At 42.5% G+C, this 25,566-nt stretch overlaps 1 protein-coding gene across 1 annotated transcript in view; it reads left to right on the top strand.

Moving 5' to 3' along the window:
* Positions 1 to 25,566, top strand: part of chd5 (chromodomain helicase DNA binding protein 5) — a 62,418-nt gene that overhangs the window by 1,217 nt on the left and 35,635 nt on the right. The window contains exons 2-7 of the mRNA XM_070444939.1: positions 16,669 to 16,820; positions 21,499 to 21,768; positions 21,865 to 21,983; positions 22,398 to 22,645; positions 22,752 to 22,843; positions 23,021 to 23,150. Coding sequence (XP_070301040.1) covers positions 16,669 to 16,820; positions 21,499 to 21,768; positions 21,865 to 21,983; positions 22,398 to 22,645; positions 22,752 to 22,843; positions 23,021 to 23,150 — 1,011 coding nt within the window. The remainder of the gene's footprint in view (positions 1 to 16,668; positions 16,821 to 21,498; positions 21,769 to 21,864; positions 21,984 to 22,397; positions 22,646 to 22,751; positions 22,844 to 23,020; positions 23,151 to 25,566) is intronic.

The raw sequence follows: 25,566 nt of genomic DNA on the forward strand, positions 1-25,566 counted from the left end.
ATATGAAAACCTCCGATGTTAGGCCACCGAACTCCATTTTACTTTGACTGCGATCAGCATAGATAGCCTACTTGATTTTTGTTATTAGATTTAGGCACATGCACAATTTTGTTGGTGCTGTTTTGAGGGTGCACCGTTTTATGCTCTTACCATATAATGTTTTTTTATTGTTTCTTTTTGAGGTCAGAAGTTGCACCGATCGATCACATGCTGTGACAGCTGAATAAAAGGTATTCGTTATCTATAAATGAATGTCAATAAACGTCCCATCTCACCCAGGTGCTACTGCCCCGTTATCTAAATTGTGCAGCTGTGTCCCAATTGTTTTGAGGCTCTTGTCCAAAGTCAGCAGTGGCTGCAGAGGTGCTGGGCTGTGACTATGAAAACACGTGTAACAGGAAAACAATAGTTTAGAGCAGGGGTCCCCAATTACATTCAGCCATGGGCAGATTTTTCCTTGAGTGGATGGTCAGGGGACCAGAATATAGTTGTAAATAATTTGTTCACTGCTAATTGACCGCAATAATCCCAAACAGTGCCGAAAGAAAGTATTCATACCCCATGATTTATTCCACATTTTGTTTTTAAGGGCTGAATTCAAAGTGGATTAAATATATATATWTTTTTTTAACCCATCTACACACAATACCTCCACACAATGACAAAGTGAAAACATGTTTTTATAAATGCTTGCTAATTTATTGAAAATTAAATACAGAAATATCTAATTTACATAAGTATTCACACCACTGAGTTAACACTTTGTAGAAGCACCTTTTGCAGCGATTACAGTTGTGAGTCTTTCTGCGTAAGTCTGAGCTTTCCACACCTGGATTGTTTGCCCATTATTCTTTTCAAAATTCTTCAAGGGCTGTCAAAGTGGTTGTTGATCATTGCTAGACAACCATTTTCAGGTCTTGCCATAGATTTTCAAGTAGATTTATGTCAAAACTGGAACTCGGCCACTCAGGATTATTCATGTCTTCTTGGTGTGCAACTCCAGTGTAGATTTGGCCTTGTGTTTAAGGTTATTGTCCTGCTGAAAGGTGAAATCATCTTCCAGTGTCTGGTGGAGAGCAGACTGAACCAGGTTTTCCTCTAGAATTTTGCCTGTGCTTAGCTCAATTCAGCAATTTTTTTTCAATTATGAAAAACTCCACGGACATTAACGATTACAAGCATACCCATAACATGATGCAGCCACCACTATGCTTGAAAATATGGAGAGTGTTACTCGGGAATGTGTGATATTTGATTTGCCCCAAACTTAACACTTTGTATTCAGGACAAAAAGTTAAATGCTTTGCCACATTGTTTTGCAGTATTACTTTAGTGCCTTGTTGCAAACAGGATGCATGTTTTGGAATATTTTTTATTCTGTACAGGCTTGCTTCTTTTCACTCTGTCAATTAGGTTAGTATTGTAGAGTAACTATAATGTCGTTGATCCATCCTCAGTTTTCTCCTATGACAGCCATTATTTTCTAAATGTTTTAACTTCACCATTGGCCTCATGGTGAAATCCCTGAGTGATTTCCTTCCCAACTGAGTTAAGAAGGAAGCCTGTATCTTTCTAATGACTTTGATGTGTAACCTTTATTTAACTAGGCAAGTCAGTTAAGAACAAATTCTAATTTACAATGACGGCTTATACCCGCAAAACCCGGACGACGCTTAGCCAATTGTGTGCCGCCCTAATGGGACCCCCAATCATGTCCGGTTGTGATACAGCCTGGAATCGAACCAGGGTGTCTGTAGTGACACCTCAAGCACTGAGATACAGTGCCTTATACCGCTGAGCCCCCCGGGAGCCCAATACACCATCCAAAGTGTAATTAATAACTTCACCATGCTCAAATGGATATTCAATGTCTGCTTTTTTATTTTTACCCATATACCAATAGGTGCCCCCTTCTTTGTAAGGCATTGGAAAACCTCTCTGGTCTTTGTGGTTGAATCTGTCTTTGAAATTCACTGCTGAGGGACCTCACAGATAATTGTATGTGTGGGCTACAGAAATTATGTAGGTATTTAAAAAATAATGTGAGTCCATGCAACTTATTATTTGACTTGTTAAGCAAATGTTTACTTGAGAACTTATTTAGGCTTGTCATAACGGGGTTGAATAGGTATTGACTCAAGACATTTCAGTTTATCATTTTTTATTAATTTGTAAACATTTAGGGGAAAAAAACATAATTCCACTTTGGCATTATGGGGTATTGTGTGTAGGCCAGTGACAAACTCCATTTGATCAATTTTAAATTTAGCTGTAATACAACAAAAATGTGGGAAAAAGTCAAGAGGTGGGAATACTTTTTGAAGGCACTGTAGTATTTGAAAAAAAACAATAATTTCAAACCTTGATTACATTGGGATGCTTCTCTATTAATGTGTTGGAATACTTGGAACAGATTTCCCTAAATTAAAATCATTATGAGCTCATTTCCTGGTGATTTTACAGTCTTATGTCCAAGAATTAAAATGATATAAAAATAATAAATATACAGTGCATTTGTAAAGCATTCAGACCCCTTGACTTTTTCCACATTTTGTTATGTTACAGCCTTATTCTAAAATGGATAAAAAAATATATATTCTCATCGATCTTCACACAATACCCCATAATGACAATTTTGCAAAGTTATTCAAAATAAAAAGCTGAAATATCACATTTACTTAAGCATTCAGACCATTTACTCAGAACATTGTTGAAGCACCTTCGCCAGTGATTACAGCCTCGATTCTTCTTGGGTATGACGCTACAAGCTTGGCACACCTGTATTTGGGTAGTTTCTCCCATTCTTCTCTGCAGATCCTCTCAAGCTCTGTCAGGTTGGATGGTCTGTAAAACGACACTTTTGAATGCACTCAAGACCATGGCCATGTTCAGTTGCCAAATGTTTTAGAATGTTGCAGATAGAAATGCCATGAATAAAGCCGATGTGATTCCTTATTCTTCATGTAAGAGAGGCATGCTTGTTCTACATAGCCAATTTCTATTTGAACGTTCAAAAATGTTGCGTCCTACTGAACGCGCACCATGTGAACCCTCCAAACCTTAAAATGGTGAGAGCATGGTAGATCACATCTTTAAACCCATCAACTCATCTCTTATTTACACTGCTAGTTAAATAGGGTGCCCCCTGAGCCTGGTTTATCAATCTCCATCCATGGCAGTCAACCAGGTCCTAAATATCTGGGGAGCCAGTGGCTGAGCCAGTGTCAGGCCAGGGGTGATGTGATGAAGTACCCTACAGGAAGGGCCCAGACCAGGAGCCTGCCTTTTTATACCACCATGTCAGTTCACTCAATACAATCATTACATTCATAGTTTTTCTCCTCCAGCTAGCTCCAGGCCCCAGATGATTTACTACTGGATTAGCAGCCAGGGCTAGGTTTGCACATTTTGGGGAATATTCAGAGGTGGAAACTTTCTGTGGGAATTAACAGGAATATATGGAAATATATGCAAATTAATATTAATACCATTTAAATGTAGATGTTTTTTTACATTAGATATATTTACCATATCATATGGAGACAGAAACATAAACCTTTTACCTTATCATAAGTAGACATAATTGAAAATGATGAAATCCTTCCAATAAAAATAAAACAATTTTAGTTATGAATTGAACTAATTAAATGAGTTGACTCTTCACATGGGATGACTTCACTGAACAACAAAAGAAATGGAATGATCCCCAATGATCCATCGCATCTTTTCAACATACATCTGTAAAATGATAGTCTACAAACTAAAGCTTTGGTTGTCTTCCTCTCAGGCTTCCATGTCTTCTCCATGAACCTCCTTAATGTCCACCTCTTGAACATCAGACTCTGAGGCCTCATCTTCACTGTCACTTTCCAACCTTGTTGAGGATGGCTCGTTGTTAGGCTCAAAAAGCCTCAAATTTGTCCGGATGGCCACCAATTTTTCAACCCTTGTATTGGTCAGCCTGTTGCGTGCTTTGGTGTGTGTGTTCCCAAACAAGGACCAGTTGCGCTCTGAGGTGGCTGATGTTGGTGGGATTTGGAGGATGATGGAGGCAACAGGGGAAAGAGCCTCAGATCCACAAAGTCCCTTCCACCAGGTGGCTGATGAGATATGTTGGCACGACTGCCATATTGCATCTCCATCCGAAGCCCTTGCTTGGAAGTGTACTTCGCCCGATTGCCAAGAACCTTGCCCTCATCCAGGCCAAGGTGGCGAGACACGGTAGTGATGACACCATAGGCCTTGTTGATCTCTGCATCAGACAGGATGCTCTTGCCAGCATACTTGGGGTCCAACATTGCTCGGAGCAACAGTGAAGTGGGCAGGGCATTACTGATTTTTTTCTCTTACATCAGCAAGCGTAGTCTGAACATCAGACAGGATGGCATTCTTTTCCTCAATATGTGCAATGGCTACTGCTATAGGTTTCAGGCTGCTTACCACTCTCTCCCAAAATACATCATCCAGGAGGATTCTCTTGATGGGGCTGTCCATATCGGCAGACTGTGATATGGCCATTTATTGGAGAGACTCCTTCCCCTCCAGGAGACTGTCAAACATGATGATAACACCACCCCAACGGATGTTGCTGGGCAGTTTCAATGTGGTGCTCTTATTCTTCTCACTTTGCTTGGTGAGGTAGATTGCTGCTATAACTTGATGACCCTTCACATACCCATACCTGGCTCTCTTGTAGAGTGTATCCATTGTTTTCAGTGCCATGATGTCCTTGAGGAGCAGATTCAATGCATGATCAGCACAGCCAATGGGTGTGATGTGAGGGTAGGACTCCTCCACTTTAGACCAAGCAGCCTTCATGTTCGCAGCATTGTCTGTCACCAGTGCAAATACCTTCTGTCGTCCAAGGTCATTGATGACTGCCTTCAGCTCATCTGCAATGTGGAGACCGGTGTGTCTGTTGTCCCTTGTGTCTGCTCTTGTAGAAAACTGGTTGAGGGTTGTAGATGATGTAGTTAATTATTCCTTACCCACGAACAATCGACCACCCATCAGAGATGATTGCAATACAGTCTGCTTTCTCTGTGATTTGCTTGACCTTCACTTGAACTCTGTTGAACTCTGCATCCAGCTAATGAGTAGAAAAAGCATGTCTGGTTGGAGGGGTGTATGCTGGGTGAAGAACATTCAGAAATCTCTTCCAATACACATTGCCTGTGAGCATCAGAGGTGAACCAGTTGTATACACAGCTCGAGCAAGACATTCATCAGCATTTCTCTGACTACGTTCCTCCATTGAGTCAAAATAACTTCTGACTCCAGGAGGACCATGAGCTGTTGCTATCGATAAGGTGTCTGATTCATCATTTTCAACTCYAATAGTAGAGGGACTTTTGTCAGAGGTTGCTTGTTGTGAGCGCTGAGGGAACTTTATGCACTTGGCCAGATGATTCTGCATCTTTGTTGCATTCTTCACATATGATTTGGCACAGTATTTGTAAATGTACACAGCTTTTCCTTCTACATTAGCTGCAGTGAAATGTCTCCACACATCAGATAGTGCCCGTGGCATTTTCCTGTAAAGATTAGAAAAAAGTGAGTAAAATAACCCAAATATACAATGCCATGTACAGATAAATAGTTAAGCAGTTAGATTAAACAACTCCTTTGTAAGATACATGTTTTAAAATGAAATATGTATGGAAACAGGTGAATTAACACTCCTCAGTTAGCAAGCTAAAACCAACATGGTAGCAAAAACTAACTAGCAGAAATTGTTAAGTTAGAAATGATTTCAACACACTTTGCTGTAGTCTACTATTTACTAGTTAACAAAAAATCATGTAGGTCATATAAAATATATTCACCCCACTCAGTATTGTAATCAAACCTTACCAAAAAGCATGTAGTCCTTGGCTCAGACAGTGTAGTAGTGTGGGCTCAATAGCATCTCATTAGTGTGCAAGATCTTGAGAATCAGCTGTACATGTGATGGAAGAGTGCACTGCACATGTGATGGAAGAATGCACTGTGCATGCAGAGGGTTGCAATTCCATTGAATGATAGTTTAACCAAAATATGCCACAAGACCTAGAATTGTCTTATTTGTATCCCACAAAAAAGGTTCACTGTTATAAACTAACCTTTTTGATGAATTTAAGCAAATTTCACAAAATTCCCGGACTTAACTTCCTTGGTAAAGTTTACCGACCCGTTGCAACCTTAGCCAGGGTAGACTAAAATGCCCTCATACTATTTGCATTAGCCTATCAGTGTGAAATGGTTGGCTGGTTATGGCACCAGTTTGTCATGGTGCAATAAAGAATAACCTCGCATTAGGCCTAGCTGTGCAATGTATGGTTTTGTGTGTTGTGGTTTTTTGTATTTTTTTGTATTTTTTTGTTTATGTTTATGCTCTGTGTATAGTTGGGAGTTTGCACTAGGCTTACACGGAACCCGCGCCATCGTGCATACATTTATTTTGTCCCCTTACACCAAACGCGATCACGACATGCAGGTTAAAATATCAAAACAAACTCTGAACCAATTATATTCATTTGGGGACAGGTCGAAAAGCATTAAACATTTATGGCAATTTAGATAGTTAGCTTGCACTTGCTAGCTAATTTGTCCTATTTAGCTAGCTTGCTGTTGCTAGTTAATTTGTCCTGGGATATAAACATTAGATTGTTATTTTACCTGAAATGCACAAGGTCCTCTACTCCGACAATTAATCCACACATAAAACGGTCAACCGAATCGTTTCTAGTCATCTCTCCTCCTTCCAGGCTTTTTCATCTTTGAATTTATATGGTGATTGACATCTAAACTTTCATAGTATTACTACACCGTCCGGCAACACAGTTCGTCTTTCAATCACCCACGTGGGTATAACCAATGAGGAGATGGCACGTGGGTACCTGCTTCTATAAACCAGTGAGGAGATGGGAGAGGAAGGACTTGCAGTGCGATCTGCGCCAGAAATAGATAGGAGTTCTATTTTAGCCCTTGGAAACGCAGACGCTCGCGAGCAGTATGGGTGCAATAATTAAATAACATCGATTTCTAAATTTATTTTGCAACGCTCGCACACGCGATATGAGCAGTGTGGTCAGCCTATTAGCATAAATACCAGAATGCCTATGTCTGAGCTCCTGTCTGATATTAGCCTTAGCCTGTTAAATAAAAACATGTACATTATTATCATTTACAACAACATTTGACATTGGAGCATACATAAAAGGTTATTTTATGTGTAGTGCATTCAGAAAGTATTCAGACCCTTTGACTTTTTCCATATTTTGTACTTTACAACCTTATTTTAAAATTGATTAAATAAAAATACATCTTCATCATTCTACACACAATACCCCATAATGACAAAGCGAAAACAGGTTTTTAGAAAATTGTGGTAATTTATCAAAAAAATAAATACAAATACTTTATTTACATAAGTATTCAGACCCTTTGCTATGAGACTCGAAATTGAGCTCAGGTACATCCTGTTTCCATTGATCATCCTTGAGATGTTTCTACAACTTGATTGAGGTCCACCTGTGGTAAATTCTATTGACACTTGTCTACATACACCTGTCCCAAAGTTGACAGTGCAGGTCTGAGCAAAAACCAAGGCATGAGGTCAAAGGAAGGCGCAGATCTGGGGAAGGGTACCAAAACATTTCTGCAGCATTGAAGGTTCCCAAGAACACAGTGGCCTCCAGTGACCTCCATCATTCTAATGCATCACAAAAAAACAACATTTTAATACATTTTAGAATAAGGCTGTAACGTAACAAAATGTGGAAAAAGTCAAGGGGTCTGAATACTTTCCGAATGCACTGTAGTCATGGGTGTTATGGAGCAAACCGACTCACAAAATACTGTACCTTAAAATGATTTCTATTGGTACAATTTAATTAAGAACAGCTTAGCTTTAGAAAGAGGAGAGTTCTTTGCAATTTCAGCACATAGTCTGCCAGCCACATCCTGAGGGATAACGCAATCACTGATGCACGACCCCAATAACCAAAGACTTGTGGTTAAAAACGAAGTGTAAATGCATGCAAATAGCTATGAAAATGTGTGATTTAAATAAATCCTTCTTGTTATGTTTAAGTTGATTCTTTATACGTTTTATATAGTTTCTCCCAGTGTGTTCTACACTGAGTGAAAAAACCCCATTAGGAACACTGTTCTATTATTGACTTGCACCCCCTTTTGCTATCAGAACAGCCTCAATTCATTATGGCATGGACTCTACAAGGTGTCGAAAGCATTTCACAGGGATGCTGGCCCATGTTGAATCCAATGATTTTCACAGTTGTTTCAAATTGGCTGGATGTCCTTTGGGTGTTGGACCATTCTTGATACACACAAGAAACTGTTGAGTGTGAAAAACCCAGCAGCGTTCCAGTTTTTGACACTCTGAAACCAGTGCACCTGGCACCTACTACCATACTCCGTTCAAAGGCACTTACATCTTTTGTCTTGCCCATTCACCCTCTGAATGCACACACACAATCCATGTCTCAAGTGTTAAATCCTTATTTAACCTGTCTCCTCCCCTTCATCTACACTGATTTGAAGTGGATCAATAAGTGACATCAATAAGGGATCATAGATTTCACCTGGTCAGTCTATGTCATGGAAAGAGCAGGTGTATAATTGTGCATGCAGCATGTTAACTGCGTATGATGCTTTGATGTGAGTGTTTTTCATATAGACCCAGCCAGGCTTGACAGCAGTCTTAAGGAATTTCAGGATTGGCAGCGGCCCTCCACAAGCCATGGAGGGAGAGCCGAGGACCCACAGTACAGTAGCTTCCACTGTTAGCTGTCACAGCCATACAATCACCACTCACTGTCAAATCATTCAGTTGTCCTTCCCATTGTCACATTTTTTTGTCATGTCACTAGCACTGTCCCTGTGTCTCAGTTTTACATGTTGCTACTGTATCATCTCTTTTTTCATGATTTCATCCTTCTCTGAAATGTAAAGATGGGCTTTTGTGTGCCTACTAAAGTCATCCCTGATTGGTGGGGCTATTTTTGGAGGTTCCACTGTGAAAGCTGACACCGTTTTTTGTCCAACTGTGTGTGCGTGCGTGCGTGTGTGTGATGCTTGGTCGAGTAAATGTGTATTATACTTGGGCAAGCATCACCTTTTACACTAGTTACCACTACATTTGTGTTCAACTGCACATATATGTTCTAATTACACTGTCATAATATGCTACTACCATATAATATTTATGAATGGGTGAGCAAGAATAGCAAACTATATAAGGAGCTGTAATGCTCTGTTACATCTGCCACCACCAGGCTTCTGCTGACCAGGCTCCTGCTGCCCTGAATTGACCCACAGTACACAACTAGCTCACTCACACACCATCACTCTGTACCCTTAGATATACACTGCCCTGCCACCATTTATTATCACTAACTTCCAAAACCCAGGAGCAGGAAAGTGAGCTCACAGTCAATGACTACTGCTCAAAACAGAGTTTATTGCACAGATTTGCAAGAAGATGGCTTACTGAGTATCATGAAGTCATACAGTCTGCAATTCAGAATGCCAAACTTTGGAATAAATGTGTGTGAGTTTGCTTTTGTGTTTCCCACGACATGACTAGAGTGGGCTAGAAACACCTTCTCAATGAGGGGAGAACCCTGTAGTCACTCTCTCCACAGGGAACCATTAACTGGGTATTTCTATAAGGAGCCTGTCAAAGAGAGAGGCCCAATGCGTTTTCTGTAAATGCTGAATTTTCCACAAGGGAGAAGGTCATGAATCTCCCTTCTAATGGAGCGGTCCAGTGGCTAAGCCCTTGCAGGAAGCTCAGAGCGGTGCTGCCTGCCCACCGTCCGCGCTTTAAAGTGGGCACAGTGTGCGAAGTAGGGCTGCAGCCTGGCTCAAACAAGAAGTTTGTGGTTCAAACAGGGCCTTGTGCCAGCTGCCCTGTGACACGTGCCACAGTGATCCCCCTCAACACCTGGCACAGTCAGATACGCACAGCCAGCCACCAGGCTGGTTACTAGGCTGCCACCTCTGGAAGACATCACAGAGCATTTTGAGTAATAGCTGCCCGCTATTGTATTAGTCAATATGCGCCGAATCAAATTGTATTAGTCACATGCACCGAATACAACAAGGCAGTTAACCCACTGTTCCTAGGCTGTCATTGAAAATAAGAATTTGTTATTAACCTTACAGTGAAATGCTTATTTACGAGCCACTAACTAACAATGCAGTTTAAAAAATCTGGATAAGAAATAAAGTAACAAGTAATTCAAGAGCAGCAGTAAAATAACAATAGCGAGACTATATACAGTGGGGTACCGTAACAAAGTCAATGTGCGTGGGCACCGGTTAGTTGAGGTAATATGTACATGTAGGTAGAGTTATTAAAGTGCCTATGCATAGATGATAACAACAGAGAGTAGCAGCGGTGTAAAAGAGGGGGGGGGGGAAAGCAAATGGTCTGGGTAGCAATTTGATTAGATCTTCAGGAGTCTTATGGCTTGGGGGTTGAAGCTGTCTAGAAGCCTCTTGGACCTAGACTTGGTGCACCGGTACCGCTTGCCGTGTGGTAGCAGAGAGAACAGTCTATGACTAGGGTGGCTGGAGTCTTTGACAATTTTTAGGGCCTTCCTCTGACACAGCCTGGTATAGAGGTCCTGGATGGCAGGAAGCTTGGCCCCAGTGATGTACTGGGCCGTTCGCACTGTAGTGCCTTACAGTCGGAGGCCGAGCAGTTGCCATACCAGGCAGTGATGCAACCAGTCAGGATGCCCTCGATGGTACAGCTGTAGAACCTCTTGAGGATCTGAGGACCCATGCCAAATCTTTTCAGTCTCCTGAGGGGGAATAGGTTTCGTCGTGCCCTCTTCACGACTGCCTTGGTGTGCTTGGACCATCTTAGTTTGTTGGTGATGTGGACACCAAGGAATTTGAAGCTCTCAATCTGCTCCACTACAGCCCTGTCGATGAGAATGGGGGCGTGCTCGGTCCTCTTTTTCCTGRAGTCCACAATCATCTCCTTTGTCTTGATCACATTGAGGGAGAGTGTCACGACTTCCGCCGAAGTCGGTCCCTCTCCCTGTTCGATCTACTATTCATTTTCCATTTGTTTTGTCTTTGTTTTACACACCTGGTTTCAATTCCCCAATTACATGTTCATTATCATCTGTTTTCCCCATGGTTGTTGTGCGTGATTGTTTTATGTATGTTCGGTCCGTTATTGTGGGCTCGGCATTACGTCATGTTATTGGAATATTTGAGTAAAGTTACTTGTGTTACTCATCTCTGCTGTCCTGCGCCTGACTCCTCTGCACCAGCTACACCCAGACCATTACAGAGAGGTTGTGTCCTGGTACCACACGGCCAGGTCTCAAACCTCCTCCCTATAGGTTGTCTCATCGTTGTCGGTGATCAGACACTGTTGTGTCATCGGCAAACTTAATGAGGGCGGCAGGTAGCCTAGTGGTTAGGACGTTGGACTAGTAACCGAAAGGTTGCAAGATCGAGTCCCCGAGCTGACAAGGTAAAAATCTGTCTTTCAGCCCCTGAACAAGGCAGTTAACCCACTGTTCCTAGGCTGTCATTGAAAATAAGAATTTGTTCTTAACTGACTTGCCTAGTTAAATAAAGGTAAAATAAATAAAATGTTATTAGGACTGAGCACGCACCCCTGAGGGGCCCTTGTGTTGAGGATCAGCATGGTGGATGTGTTGTTACCTACCCTTACCACCTGGGGGCAGCCCGTCAGGAAGTTCAGGATCCAGTTGCGGAGGGAGGTGTTTAGTCCCAGGGTCATTAGCTTATTGATGAGATTCGCTGTTTATGACTTCAAGCCTACCAACTCCCGAGATTAGGCTGGCAATACTATAGTGCCTATAAGAACATCCAATAGTCAAAGGTATATGAAATACAAATGGTATAGAGAGAAATAGTCCTATAATAACTACAACCTAAAACTTCTTAACTGGGAATATTGAAGACTAGTGTTAAAAGGAACCGCCAGCTTTCATATGTTCTCATGTTCTGAGCAAGGAACATAAACGTTAGCTTTTTTACATGGCACATATTGCACTTTTACGTTCATCTCCAACACTGTTTTTGCATTATTTAAACCAAATTGAACATGTTTCATTATTTATTTGAGACTAAATTGATTTTATTGATGTATTATATTAAGTTAAAATAAAAGTGTTCATTCAGTATTATTGTAAATGTCATTATTACAAATATATATAAAAATCGTCCGATTATCGGTATCGGCTGTTTTTGGTCCTCCAATAATCGGTATCGGCGTTGAAAAATCATAATCGGTCCACCTCTAGTACATACGCCAACCAGAAGCCATGGATTACAGGCAACATCCGCACTGAGCTAAAGGCTAGAGCTGCCGCTTTCAAGGAGCGGGACCCTAACCCGGACGCTTATAAGAAATCCTGCTATGCCCTCCGACAAACCATCAAACAGGAAAAGCGTCAATACAGGACTAAGATCAAATCGTACTACACCGGCTCTGATGCTCGTCGGATGTGGCAGGGCTTGCAAACCATTACAGACTACAAAGGGAAGCACAGCCGAGAGCTGCCCAGTGACACGAGCCTACCAGACGAGCTAAACTACTTCTATGCTCGCTTCGAGGCAAATAACACTAAAACATGCGTGAGAGCACCAGCTGTTCCGGAAGACTGTGTGATCATGCTCTCCGCAGCCAATGTGAGTTTGACCTTCAATATGGTCAAATCTGGAAACTATCATTTCAAAAAAAAAAATGTATTTCTCAGTGAAATATGGAACCGTTCCGTATTTTATCGAACGGGTGGCAACCCTAAGTCTAAATATTGCTGTTACATTGCACAACCTTCAATGTTATGTCATAATTATGTAAAATTCTGGCAAATTTAATTACGGTCTTTGTTAGGAAGAAATGGTCTTCACACAGTTCGCAACGAGCCAGACGGCCCAAACTGCTGTATATACCCTGACTCTGCTTGCACTGAACGCAAGAGAAGTGACACAATTTCCCTAGTTAATATTGCCTGCTAACATGAATTTCTTTTAACTAAATATGCAGGTTTAAAAAAATATACTTGTGTATTGATTTTAAGAAAGGCATTGATGTTTATGGTTAGGTACATTGGTGCAACGATTGTGCTTTTTTTTCCCGCAAATGCGCTTTTGTTAAATCATCACCCGTTTGGCGAAGTTGAAGTAGGCTGTGATTTGATGATAAATTAACCGCATTGATTATATGCAACGCAGCACAAGCAGGTTAACCTAGTAATATCATCAACCATGTGTAGATTATGTGAAGATTGATTGTTTTTTATAAGGTAAGTTTAATTGACAGCTGTTTGCTTATGGCGGAACACAATTCATTCAATGCTGTCTTAGTGCCAGCCTCAGTCTGTGGTGGTATGTAAACAGCTACGAAAATACAGATGAAAACTCTCTAGGTAGATAGTGTGGTCTACAGCTTATCATGAGATACTCTACCTCAGGCGAGCAATAGATTGAGGCTTCCTTAGATATCGTGCACAGCTGTTATTTACAAAAATACATAGTCCGCTGCCCCTTGTCTTACCAGACGCTGCTGTTCTATCCTGCCGGTACAGAGTATAACCAGCCAGCTGTATGTTGATAGTGTCGTCGTTCAGCCACGACTCCGTTAAGCATAAAATATTACAGTTTTCAATGTCCCGTTGGTAGTTTAATTTTAATCTTCCGCGTAGGTCATCGATTTTATTCTCCAAAGATTGCACGTTTGCTAGCAGAATGGAAGGAAGTGGGGGTTTATTCAATCGCCTACGAATTCTCAGAAAGCATCCCGCCCTCTGGCCCCTTTTTCTCCGCCTCCTCTTCACACAAATCACGGGGATCTGGGCCTGTTCCCGAGACAGCAGTATATCATTCTCGTCGGGCTTGTCAGACTCGTTAAAGGAAAAAAAGGATTCTGCCAGTCCATGGTGAGTACATTTAGATGTGGTGCCTTACATACATTCCTACATGTGCGGACATCATGTGTTTATCTCAATTACATTTATTAAATTGGCCATTTGTGGTCAACTTGGTGGTAGATAATGTGGGGTGTCACATATCAGCAAGGAGGAGTTTTCTTGAGCCGGAAACAGACAATTTTTTCTTTCTCAACCTGCCTGTATTTCAACTGCATTTCTCCTCATCTCAGTTATTGCATCATCAGTGCATTTGAATGAACTGTAACATTAGCTGTGTTGTTGTGATGATGTCATGCCTGGCAGGCAGCAAACATGGACAGTACCTCAGACATGAAAGAGCTCCTATGAGATACTGCAGACATGTTGGCTTATTAACTATAGAGCTTGAGGCACTAGCTGTCATTATACATGTTTATGAGAGAGCCTCAATCTACACAAGTGGGATGATGCATCCAGTTTAGCCAGTGGTGAATGGGAATGTATAAATAGACAATTCTATGAGTCTCTCATTGATAATGAACCTTGGAAGCCCCTAGTGTCTGTGTAGCCCCTCCTGACTAGCCTGGCTAAATGGAGGATAAGTACATTGCAAGCCAAGGTTTGTGCTTAGGAGACAGGGAACCCCTCCTCCCTACTCAGTGTTCCTCTGGGAGTGGTAGGCTGCAAGGCTAGTCTAGTGTTGGCTGGCTGAATGACTCTGATGCACGTGCTGCATATTTCATGCCCTCCAGTCTGTGTGTTTGTGAATGAGGAGTGTGTCTCTTTATAGTGATGTACTGTCTACTGTCTCTTATTCCTCTGTGACCCACTGGGGCCGCACTGAAGTCTGGAGCGCCGTAGCACACCCTAGTCAGCATGCTTCTATGTATACAACAACATTGAGGCAATACAGTTGACGGATGACTAGCACCCCACTAGGAGTTTTACCTGGCTGACAGGATATAAGGTAAAAGGGGAGGATGGATAGGTGATGATGACTACCAGAACCCCTATGAAATTTGTATGAGTATTACGGTAAGAGTGAAGGTTGTATACAGTACCAGTCAAACGTTTGGACACAGCTACTCATTCCACGGTTTCTCTTTATTTTTACTATTTTCTACATTGTAGAATAATAGTGAAGACATCAACACTATGAAATAACACGTATGGAATCATGTAGTAACCAAAAAAGTGTTAAACAAATCAAAATCTATTTTATATTTGAGATTCTTTAAAGTAGCCACCCTTTGCCTTGATGACAGCTTTGCACACTCTTGGCATTCTCTCAACCAGCTTCATGAGGTACTGGAATGCATTTCAATGAACAGGTGTGCCTTGTTAATTTGTGGAATTTCTTTCCTTCTTAATGCGTTGAGCCAATCAGTTGTGTTGTGACAAGGTAGGGGTGGTATACAGAAGTTACCAGCCTCAGAAATTGCAGCCCAAATAAATGCTTCACGGAGTTCAAGTAACATACACATCTCAACATCAACTGTTCAGAGGAGACTGCATGAATCAGGCCTTTATGGTCGAATTACTGCAAAGAAACTACTACTAGAGGACACCAATAAGAAGAAGAGACTTGCTTGGGCCAAGAAACACGAGCAATGGACATTAGGCCGGTGGTAATCTGTCCTGTGGTCTGATGAGTCCAAATTTGAGATTTTTGGTTTAAACCGCCTTGTCTTTGTGAGACACAGTGTAGGTGAACGGATGATCTCTGCATGTGTGGTTCCCACTGTGAAGCATGGAGGTGGGGGTGCTTTGCTGGTGACACTGTCTGATTTATTTTGAATTCAAGGCGCACTTAACCAGCATTGTGACACGCCCTGATCGTAGAGATCTTTTTATTCTCTATATTTGGTTGGTCAGGGTGTGACTCAGGTGGGAAATTCTATGTTCTTTATTTCTATGTTTTGGCCGGGTATGGTTCTCATTCAGGGACAGCTGTCTATCGTTGTCTCTGATTGGGAATCATACTTAGGCAGCCTGTTTTGCCACCTTAGTTTTGTGYGATGTTGTTTTTTGTTAGCTCTGAGAAGCCTTCAGAACGTGACGTTCATTATTCTTTTGTTGTTTTGTTTGGGTGTTTTGAGTAAATAAAGTATCATGAACACGTACCACGCTGCACCTTGGTCCACTTCTTCCGACGGGCATTACATATTGTTACCACAGCATTCTGCAGCGCTACGCCATCCCATCTGGTTTGCGCTTAGTTGGACTTTAATTTGTTTTTCAACAGGACAATGACCCAACACACCTCCAGCATTTGTAAGGGCTATTTGACCATGAAGGAGAATGATGGAGTGCTGCATCAGACGACCCGGCCTCCACAATCAACCAACCTCCACCCAATTTAGGTGGTTTGGGATGAGTTGGACCGCAGAGTGAAGGAAAAGTAGCCAACAAGTGCTCAGCATATGTAGGAACTCCTTCAAGACTGTTGGAAAAATCATTCTAGGTGAAGCTGGTTGAGAGCTTGCCAAGAGTGTGCAAAGCTGTCATCAAGGCGAAGGGTGGCCACTTTGAAGAATCTAAAATAGAAAATATTTTTTGATTTGTTTAACACTTTTTTTGGTTACTGCATGATTCTATATGTGTTATTTCATAGTTGTGATGTCTTCACTATCATTCTACAATGTAGAAAATAGTAAAAATAAAGAGAAACCCTTGAATGAGTAGGTGTGTCCAAACTTTTGACTGGTACTGTACATGTATCATGTGGTTCTGAATGCCATGTTTGTGTTTGTGTGTAAAGATGAGGATGAGGAGGGTGAACACAACACTGTCCCGCTCACACCTCTGGACAGCTTCTTCTCTGACGACGACTCCCTCAAACAACAGAAGAAGAAGAAACCTAAAAAGATGAAGGAGGGCAAGATGCCCAAAGTCAAGAAGAGGAAAAAGGAGGTAAGCTGTATCAGACTGCAAACATTTTTGTGCACAATAACACACAACCTGTAAGAAGCTACAGTAGATGTTGTGCAATAAACTGTAGTAGTCTCTTGAGCAGCCATTCATATTGCCTAGGATTGAACTACAATTCAATAGTTTTCGGATTTTTGGACTATCCTCGAATCTCTTTCTTTAAACAGTAGTCTATGGTTTAGGGGCTCTTGGCACAAGTGCCAGTGTAAGCGGTGGGCTTTGTGCCATCTAGACTGTGGATCAGGAGGAGTTCCTGTGGTAGTCAACATGGACGGTAGGTTAGGAGTGCTAGAGCGTGTACCAGTGGGTGCCAGTAACAGCGTTGTAAAAGAGCTGTTCTGACAGCTGAACTCTCCCAGGCATTAGTTCCTGACATTCAGGCAACAGGCTTTAAACAGCAGCACTGAGCTGGGACTCTCCATAGACTACACCACAACCATTATATTAAAACAGACATCAAACAACTCCTGAACTTTATTCGTTTCCATGGCTGCTCTTTAGATTATTGGCTAATTGAGGTTAACCACTGTGTGCCTTGAAATAGATCATAGAGGAGTCACGGGAAAGTGTTCGGTGTAACACAGTGAGCCAGGAGAAAGTTTTTGGGGTAACACACCCACATGAAAAAATACTACAGTTTACTATACAATACTACAGTACTTACTATAGAAATATGGAGTATACTGTAGAATACTATACTACACACTTAGTATCCCTCAAGCATGTAGTTTTGTAGAATACTATTGTAAATGCTATAGTATTATCCCCAAAACACTGCAGTAAATACTACAGTAATGTCTGCAAAAACACGGCAGGTAGCCTAGTGGTTAGTACGTTGGGCCTGTAACCGAAATGTTGCTAGATCAAATCCCCGAGCTAACAAGGTAAAAATCTGTTGTTTTGCCCCTGAACAAGGCAGCCCACTGTTCCTAGGCCATCATTGTAAATAAGAATTTGTTCTTAACTGACTTGCCTAGTTAAGTAAAGGTTAAATAAAACAATACAACAGTCCGCAAAAACACTACAGTAAATCCTACAGTATACTACAGTCCGCAAAAACACTACAGTAATTACTATAGTATATACAACAGTAAATACTACAGTATTCACTCTGTGACTTAAGTCCGCAAAAACTCTACAGTGAATACTGCAGTAAAGTCAGCAAAAACACTACAGTGACTACTATAGTATTTATACCATAGTACACTATGATATTTTTTCATGTGGTTATCCGTCTGCCATTTGAGGGCCTTGCCCGTTACAGTTTGTGTTGGCTTTGTGTTGTTTATCATCTGTGTGTCCTCTGCCTGGGTTTGGGATTGACCAGTGTTCTGAATAGTGGTGGTGACAGAACGGGGATGTCCCTGTCCACGGCTGCCAGCGGTACTAGAAGGAGCTTTGGTGGCCCTTTGGCTGGCCGCGAAAAACACAGAGCACTGGACCCTGTCATGCTAATGAGGGGTCGCCCCATCTCTTTCCCCTCTGTCACACTCTCTTTCTTTCCATCCCTCTCTTTTAGCATGCTCAGTTCACAAGCTCTGCTCGACAGTACACTGTACGTGTTCATCGGGCAGCACTCACTGCTAAGGGTCACTACTAAGGGAAACCACGTCTAGCTATTATTCACTTACAATCTCTCCTGAAGTCTAGTGTCAGTAATGGGCCACGGATCAATGGAGGTCACAGCCCCACCAGTTGATCTCTCTCCCCGCAGGTTGTCTCAGAGCTGAAGGAATGAAGCAGCTGTGCTCAGACTCCCTCCAGCAGGGCCCGCGCACGCCACAGGAGAGCTGTTAGTACTGATGACTGGCTAGATCTGTTTTAAGGAGAAAAATCCCTATAGGGGACTGTGCGTGTTGATAGTAAGCAGTGTTTTTTTCACACTGTACATTTGTAAGGCTTGGGGTGTTTAACCTCACTAGGGTATGTGGGACGGTAGCGTCCCACCTCGTCAACAGCCAGTGAAACTGCAGGGCGCCAAATTCAAAACAACAGAAATCSCATAATTTAAATTCCTCAAACGTACAAGTATTTTACACCATTTTAAAGATACACTTGTTGTAAATCCAGCCAAAGTGTCCGATTTCAAAAAGGTTTTACGACGAAAGCACACCAAACGATTATGTTAGGTTAGAGCCAAGTCACGGAAAAAGACAGCCATTTTTCCAGCCAAAGAGAGGAGTAACAAAAAGCAGAAATAGAGATAAAATTAATCACTAACCTTTGATGATCTTCATCAGATGACACTCATAGGACTTCATGTTACACAATACATGTATGTTTTGTTCGGTAAAGTTCATATTTATATCCAAAAATCTGAGTTTAGGCGGGACGCTACTGTCTCACTTGGCAAAAAGCCAGAGAAAATGCAGAGCGCCAAATTCAAATMAATTACTATAAAAATCTAACTTTCATTAAATCACACATGAAAGATACTAAATTAAAGCTACACTGGTTGTGAATCCAGCCAACATGTCAGAATTCAAATAGGCTTTTCGGCGAAATCAAACGATGCTATTATCTGAGGATAGCACCATTGTAAACAAAGCGAGAGAAGCATATTTCAACCCTGCAGGCGCGACACAAAACGCAGAAATAAAAATATAATTCAAGCCTTACCTTTGACGAGCTTCTGTTGTTGGCACTCCAATATGTCCCATAAACATCACAAATGGTCCTTTTGTTCGATGGTCCTTTTGTTCGATCCAAAAATGGTCCTTTTGTTCGATCCAGAAAAACACCGGTTCCAAATTGTGAAACGTGACTACAAAACATCTCAAAGGTTACCTGTAAACTTTGCAAAAAAAAATCAAACTACTTTTGTAATACAACTTTAGGTATTTTTTAACGTAAATAATCGATAAAATTGAAGACGGGATGATCTGTGTTCAATACAGGATTAAAACCAACTGTAGCTAGCTTTCTGGTCACGCTTCTAACAAACAGGACACTTCGAGTGACCCTCCTTCAAGATGGCCGTACTTCTTCATTACACAAAGGAATAACCTCAACCAATTTCTAAAGACTGTTGACATCCAGTGGAAGCGGTATGAACTGCAAGAAGGTCCCTTAGAAATCTGGTTTCCCAATGAAAACACATTGAAAAGAGAGTGACCTCAAAAAACAAAATATCTGAATGGTTTGTCCTCAGGGTTTCGCCTGCTAAATAAGTTCTGTTATACTCACAGACATGATTCAAACAGTTTTAGAAACTTCAAAGTGTTTTCTATCCAAATCTACTAATAATATGCATATCTTATCTTCTGGGGATGAGTAGCTGGCAGTTTAATTTGGGCATGCTTTTCATCCAAAATTCCGAATGCTGCCCCCTTTACCCAAGAGAAGTTAAGGTATCGTGAGGATATGACGTTTGTATATTCAACCTGACATTTATTTCTGACATAATGGCTGTACAGAATGTACTAATTTAATTTAGCTCTGAAAGTCCTTAATTAATTTGAAATGAAGTTGATACAAAGGGAAGACATTATATAAAGAAATAAACATTTGGAATTTTCTTTAATACTTTCTTTATTTTTCCTGATCTCCCAGCAGAGACCTCTTTGTTTCCACCCTGATCTTGTGCCCTGTGATGTGTTTGTGTAACATTGAACCCTCTGCATTGTGCAGTCAGGGGTTAGGTTAAGACTCTTCTCTGTAGTTACTCTCTCTGGATTAACAGTGGTTCTGCTTCCCTGCCTCCATCACCCTCCACTCCATTTTCATTTGGACCCCACCCCTCCACACTCCTTCTCTCCCCTTCTCCATATGCATAAATGAGATTTGTCTAGACGGGCGCTGGAACACAGGCTCTGCAACCACAGGCCTCTGCATAACAAGCTCGTTATGCAAACGTGTCTGATTGGATGGCGCTGTTCCATTGGCTGCTGCTGCTATAGGGGGAGGGGGGGGGAGAGAGAAAGAGCTCCAGACTGCACAGTTTGGTCGCCATAGCAACACAGACGGACTGGCGGTGGGGTTGGCAGGCGCTGCGGCAACATGATCCTTTCCTCTGCGCCGCAGAGCAAGACGCCTGCGAGTCTCTCCATGGATCCACACAGGCCTACTGTGCAATGTTCATGCACGCACACACAAACACGCACGAGCGTGCATGCACCCACGCATACAACCCAATGCCAGTGCTCACTCATACACTCCATTTATAAACGTTCAACTGCGTAGCCTTTCAGATGTTGCCATAGCAAGGCCATGGAGACAATACATAGAGACAATATATGCCTTAGTCTTATTGACTGGCTAGGAGGGGGAGATGTGATTGGCTGGGCTTCTGAAGGTGTATGTTGCTTTGTTGTTGCTGTTCTTTATGTAAGCAGAAGGTTTAGAGGAGAATGTGCCTCTGATCATGCCATCTATGGAGCTCTCAACAAGCTGGGAGCTAGATATTAACTCAGTTGATTAAATGTTAATCGTTATCCAGATGGTATGGGGGTGGAGGAGTAGGAGGTCAAGTCAAGAAATTATTCATGTTTTTTGGATGTATGCTCTTTCTCTCTCTTTCCTCTTCAATAAGAAGACTGTGTATGTTAGTGATATTTGCTGACTCATTGTCTGTGTATAAAATGTCTCCTGATTGATTGACAGACAGAGGGAGTGGGATTGTATATTGTAAACTGTGTGTGTGTGTGTGTGTGTGTGTCAGGGAGGAGGAGGTGGTGGAATAGGAGTTGGTGGCAATGACCTGGAGGAGCAGGCCTCAGAGCGGGAGGATGACCATCCACTGCAACGTCCAGAGATTGGCTCCGAGAGCGAGAGCAGCACCTACGCCCCCACCACAAAGAAGAAGAAGAAGAAACCCAAGGAGAAGAAAGAGAAGAAACCCAAACGGAAGAAGAGAGAAGAGGAGGAGGAGGACGATGACGATGATGACGACGACGACGACGACGATGATGATGATGATGATAATAATAAGGTACATTAAGCGTGTCTCTGTTTAACCATCTGTCTAGTTTGACCTCTATTTGTTGTTGTCATAGACTGGACTCGTACTTGTGTTGTTCTGCCCCAGGAGCCCAAGTCATCCAGCCAGCTGATGCAGGAGTGGGGTCTGGAAGATGTGCAGTATGGCTTCACAGAGGAGGACTATAGAACCCTCACCAACTACAAGGCTTTCAGCCAGTTCCTCAGGTACTCAACATGTAGGGTCATAATTTATTGCTTGTCTTGTCTATGGATGGCTGTCATGTCTGTGTTGTTAGTTGTTGCTTGAAGCTATCCTAATTAAAACTGCACAGAGAACACTGGACCTTTTTTGGGGGGGGGGGGCGCTGTGTATGACAGCCTGGAGGTTCAGAGACTGAATGTATGTACCCTATATCTTAGAGAGGCCACTGTGCCAAACCACAAGACATTGGCTGACAAATCACAAGCATGCCACGCACACAACACAGAGGCGACGTCACACAGAGGGGACGTCACACAGATGGGTCACCACTAGTACTGGGGAATAAAGATACAGGTCACTCTAGTGCAGGTTGTTATATAATTAACTGAGAAAATAACAAGGTAAGACAACAGTGTTCTTTCCCTGACTTTTCTCAGGCCACTTATTGCCAAGAAGAACCCTAAGATCCCCATGTCAAAGATGATGACAGTGTTAGGGTCCAAGTGGCGCGAGTTCAGCGCCAACAACCCCTTCAAAGGCACCTCCGCAACCGCTGTGGCTGCCGCGGTGGCTGCTGCTGTGGAAATGGTCACTGTGGCCTCGCCCATCTCTGTCAAAGAGGTCACTACCCTACCAAGCTCTCAGCCTGGGCCAATCAGAAAAGCCAAAACCAAAGATGGAAAGGGTAAGGGCTGTCAGTCAAGCATGCGGTATATCAGAATGTATAGAGATATAGTAATAAAGTACCCTCTATACCTCTCTGGTATGTGCCTGATCTTGTTGTCCTATAGGGCCTGGGGTAAGACGGAAAACAAAGACTGTAAAGGAGGTGAAGAAGAAAAGTAAAGGGAAGAAGACCAAATCAAAGAAGAAAGCATCCTCGGTAAGGTTTGGAACGGCACACGTCTACTTTCTTACCTTCAGTCACATTACTATGACTTGAATAGATACATTAGGTTGTTGTTCCCAAACTCTAGTATGGATGAGGTATGTGCTTATTGTGTTAGTTATGAAGTTGCTGATTGACTGTGAGGTTGTGAATGACTGTGTCTGTTGGCAGAGTGAGGAGGACTTTGGGCTGGAGGAGTCGGACTTTGATGATGTCAGCATCCACAGTGCCTCGGTGCGCTCTGATACCTCGGGGAATGCCAAGAAGAAAGCCCGGAAGGGTCGTCGTAAAAAAAGGAAAAGTATGCTATGTCTGTTATCACACTAACCAGTTCTACTAGCTTACAGTGAGGGAAAAAGTATTTGATCCCCTGCTGATTTTGTACGTTGCCCACTACAAAGAAATGATCAGTCTATAATTTTAATGGTAGGTTTATTTGAACAGTGAGAGACAGAATAACAACAAAAAATCCAGAAAAACGTATGTCAAAAATGTTATTAAATGATTTGCATTTTAATGAGGGAATAAGTATTTGACCCCCTCTCAATCAGAAAGATTTCTGGTCCCAGTGTCTTTTATACAATAACGGGCTGAATTAGAAGCACACTCTTAAAGGGAGTGCTCTAATCTCAGTTTTATACCTGTATAAAAACACCTGTCCACAGAAGCAATCAATCAATCAATCAATCAGATTCCAAACTCTCCACCATGGCCAAGACCAAAGAGCTCTCCAAGGATGTCAGGGACAAGATTGAGACCTACACAAGGCTGGAATGGGCTACAAGACCATCGCCAAGCAGCTTGGTGAGAAGGTGGCAACAGTTGGTGCGATTATTCGCAAATGGAAGAACACAAAATAACTGTCAATCTCCCTCGGCCTGGGGCTCCATGCAAGATCTCACCTCGTGGAGTTGCAATGATCATGAAAACGGTGGAGAAATCAGCCCAGAACTACACGGAGATCTTGTCAATGATCTTCAAGGCAGCTGGGACCATAGTCACCAAGAAAACAATTTTAACACACTACGCCATGAAGACTGAAATCCTGCAGCGCCCGCAAGGTCCCCCTGCTCAAGAAACAACATATATATGCCCGTCTGAAGTTTGCCAATGAACATCTGAATGATTCAGAGGACAACTGGGTGAAAGTGTTGTGGTCAGATGAGACCAAAATGGAGCTCTTTGCGATCAACTCAACTCGCCGTGTTTGGAGGAGGAGGAATGCGTCCTATGACCCCAAGAACACCATCCCACCGTCCCCAACATGGAGGTGGAAACATTATGCTTTGGGGGTGGTTTCTGCTAAGGCGACAGGACAACTTCACCGCATCAAGGGACGATGGACGGGGCCATGTACCGTCAATCTTGGTGACCTCCTTCCCTCAGCCAGGGCATTGACAATGGGTCGTGGATGTGTATCTAGTATGACAATGACCCAAAACACACGGCCAGAACAACAAAGGAGTGGCTCAAGAAGAAGCGCATTAAGTCCTGATAGGCCTAGCCAGTCTCCAGACCTTAACCCATAGAAAATCTGTGGAGGGAACTGAAGGTTCGAGTTGCCAAACGTCAGCCTCGAAACTGACTTGGAGAGAGATTGCAAAAGAGTGTGGACAAAATCCTCCTGAGATGTATGCAAACCTGGTGGCCAACTACAAGAAACATCTGACCTCTGTGATTGCCAACAAGGGTTTTGCCACCAAGTATAAGTCATGTTTGCAGAGGGTCAAATACTTATTTCCCTCATTTAAAATGCAAATCAATTTATAACATATTTGACATGCGTTTTTCTGGATTTCTTTGTTTTATTCTGTCTCTCACTGTTAAATAAACCTACCATTAAAATTATAGACTGATCATCTTTGTCAGTGGCAAACGTACAAATCAGCAGGGGATCAAATACGTTTTCCTCACTGTATATCCTCCCTTCATTCATAACCCTCATAACACAATGATTGTTACTGCTGTGTGTGTGTAGACACAGACTACATTGACTTGTATCTGAGTTTCTTGTCTTGTGTGCAGGAGAGATGGGGACGGCTATGAGACAGACCACCAGGACTACTGTGAGTGTGCCAGCAGGGAGGGGATCATCCTGTGTGACACCTGCCAAAGCTTACCACCTGGTGTGTCTGGACCCGAGCTGTGAGAAGCCCCGAGGGCAAGTGGAGCTGCCCCACTGTTGAGTAGTACACCTTACCTTGACTGTGCACTAAACACAACGAAGTACATCCTCTCTATCACATTATGACAGAAGTGCATTGTTTACTACAAAGTGCATTATCACTATCCTTATCTGTGCATTCAGGGAAGAGGAGGGCATCCAGTGGGAGCCAAGATGATGATGATGATGAGGAGGAGTTGCGGTTGAGGAAGAGGATGACCACCTGGAGTTCTGCAGAGTGTGAAAGAGGGAGGGGAGCTGCTGTGCTGTAACACTGCCCCTCCTCCACCATATCCACTGCCTCAACCCTCCCCCTGCCTGAGGTACCCAATGGGAGTGGCTGTGCCCACGCTGCATGGTGAGTAACAAGTTCTCCCAACAATCAGTGTTCAGTCAGTGTCACATGCCCACAATGGTCCAGTTAATGAACCATGTTATTTGTGAGAATGCACTTTGCTCTCCATTAATAAAATAGACTGCTGGAAACAAAATGGAAAGTGTCACTCTCTGTGCAGGCTCCCAAGAGAGAACAGAGATAGACTAATGAGGATAA

The sequence above is a fragment of the Salvelinus sp. IW2-2015 genome, linkage group LG1 (assembly GCF_002910315.2).
Source record: "Salvelinus sp. IW2-2015 linkage group LG1, ASM291031v2, whole genome shotgun sequence".
In the NCBI taxonomy this organism is placed as follows: Eukaryota; Metazoa; Chordata; class Actinopteri; order Salmoniformes; family Salmonidae; genus Salvelinus; species Salvelinus sp. IW2-2015.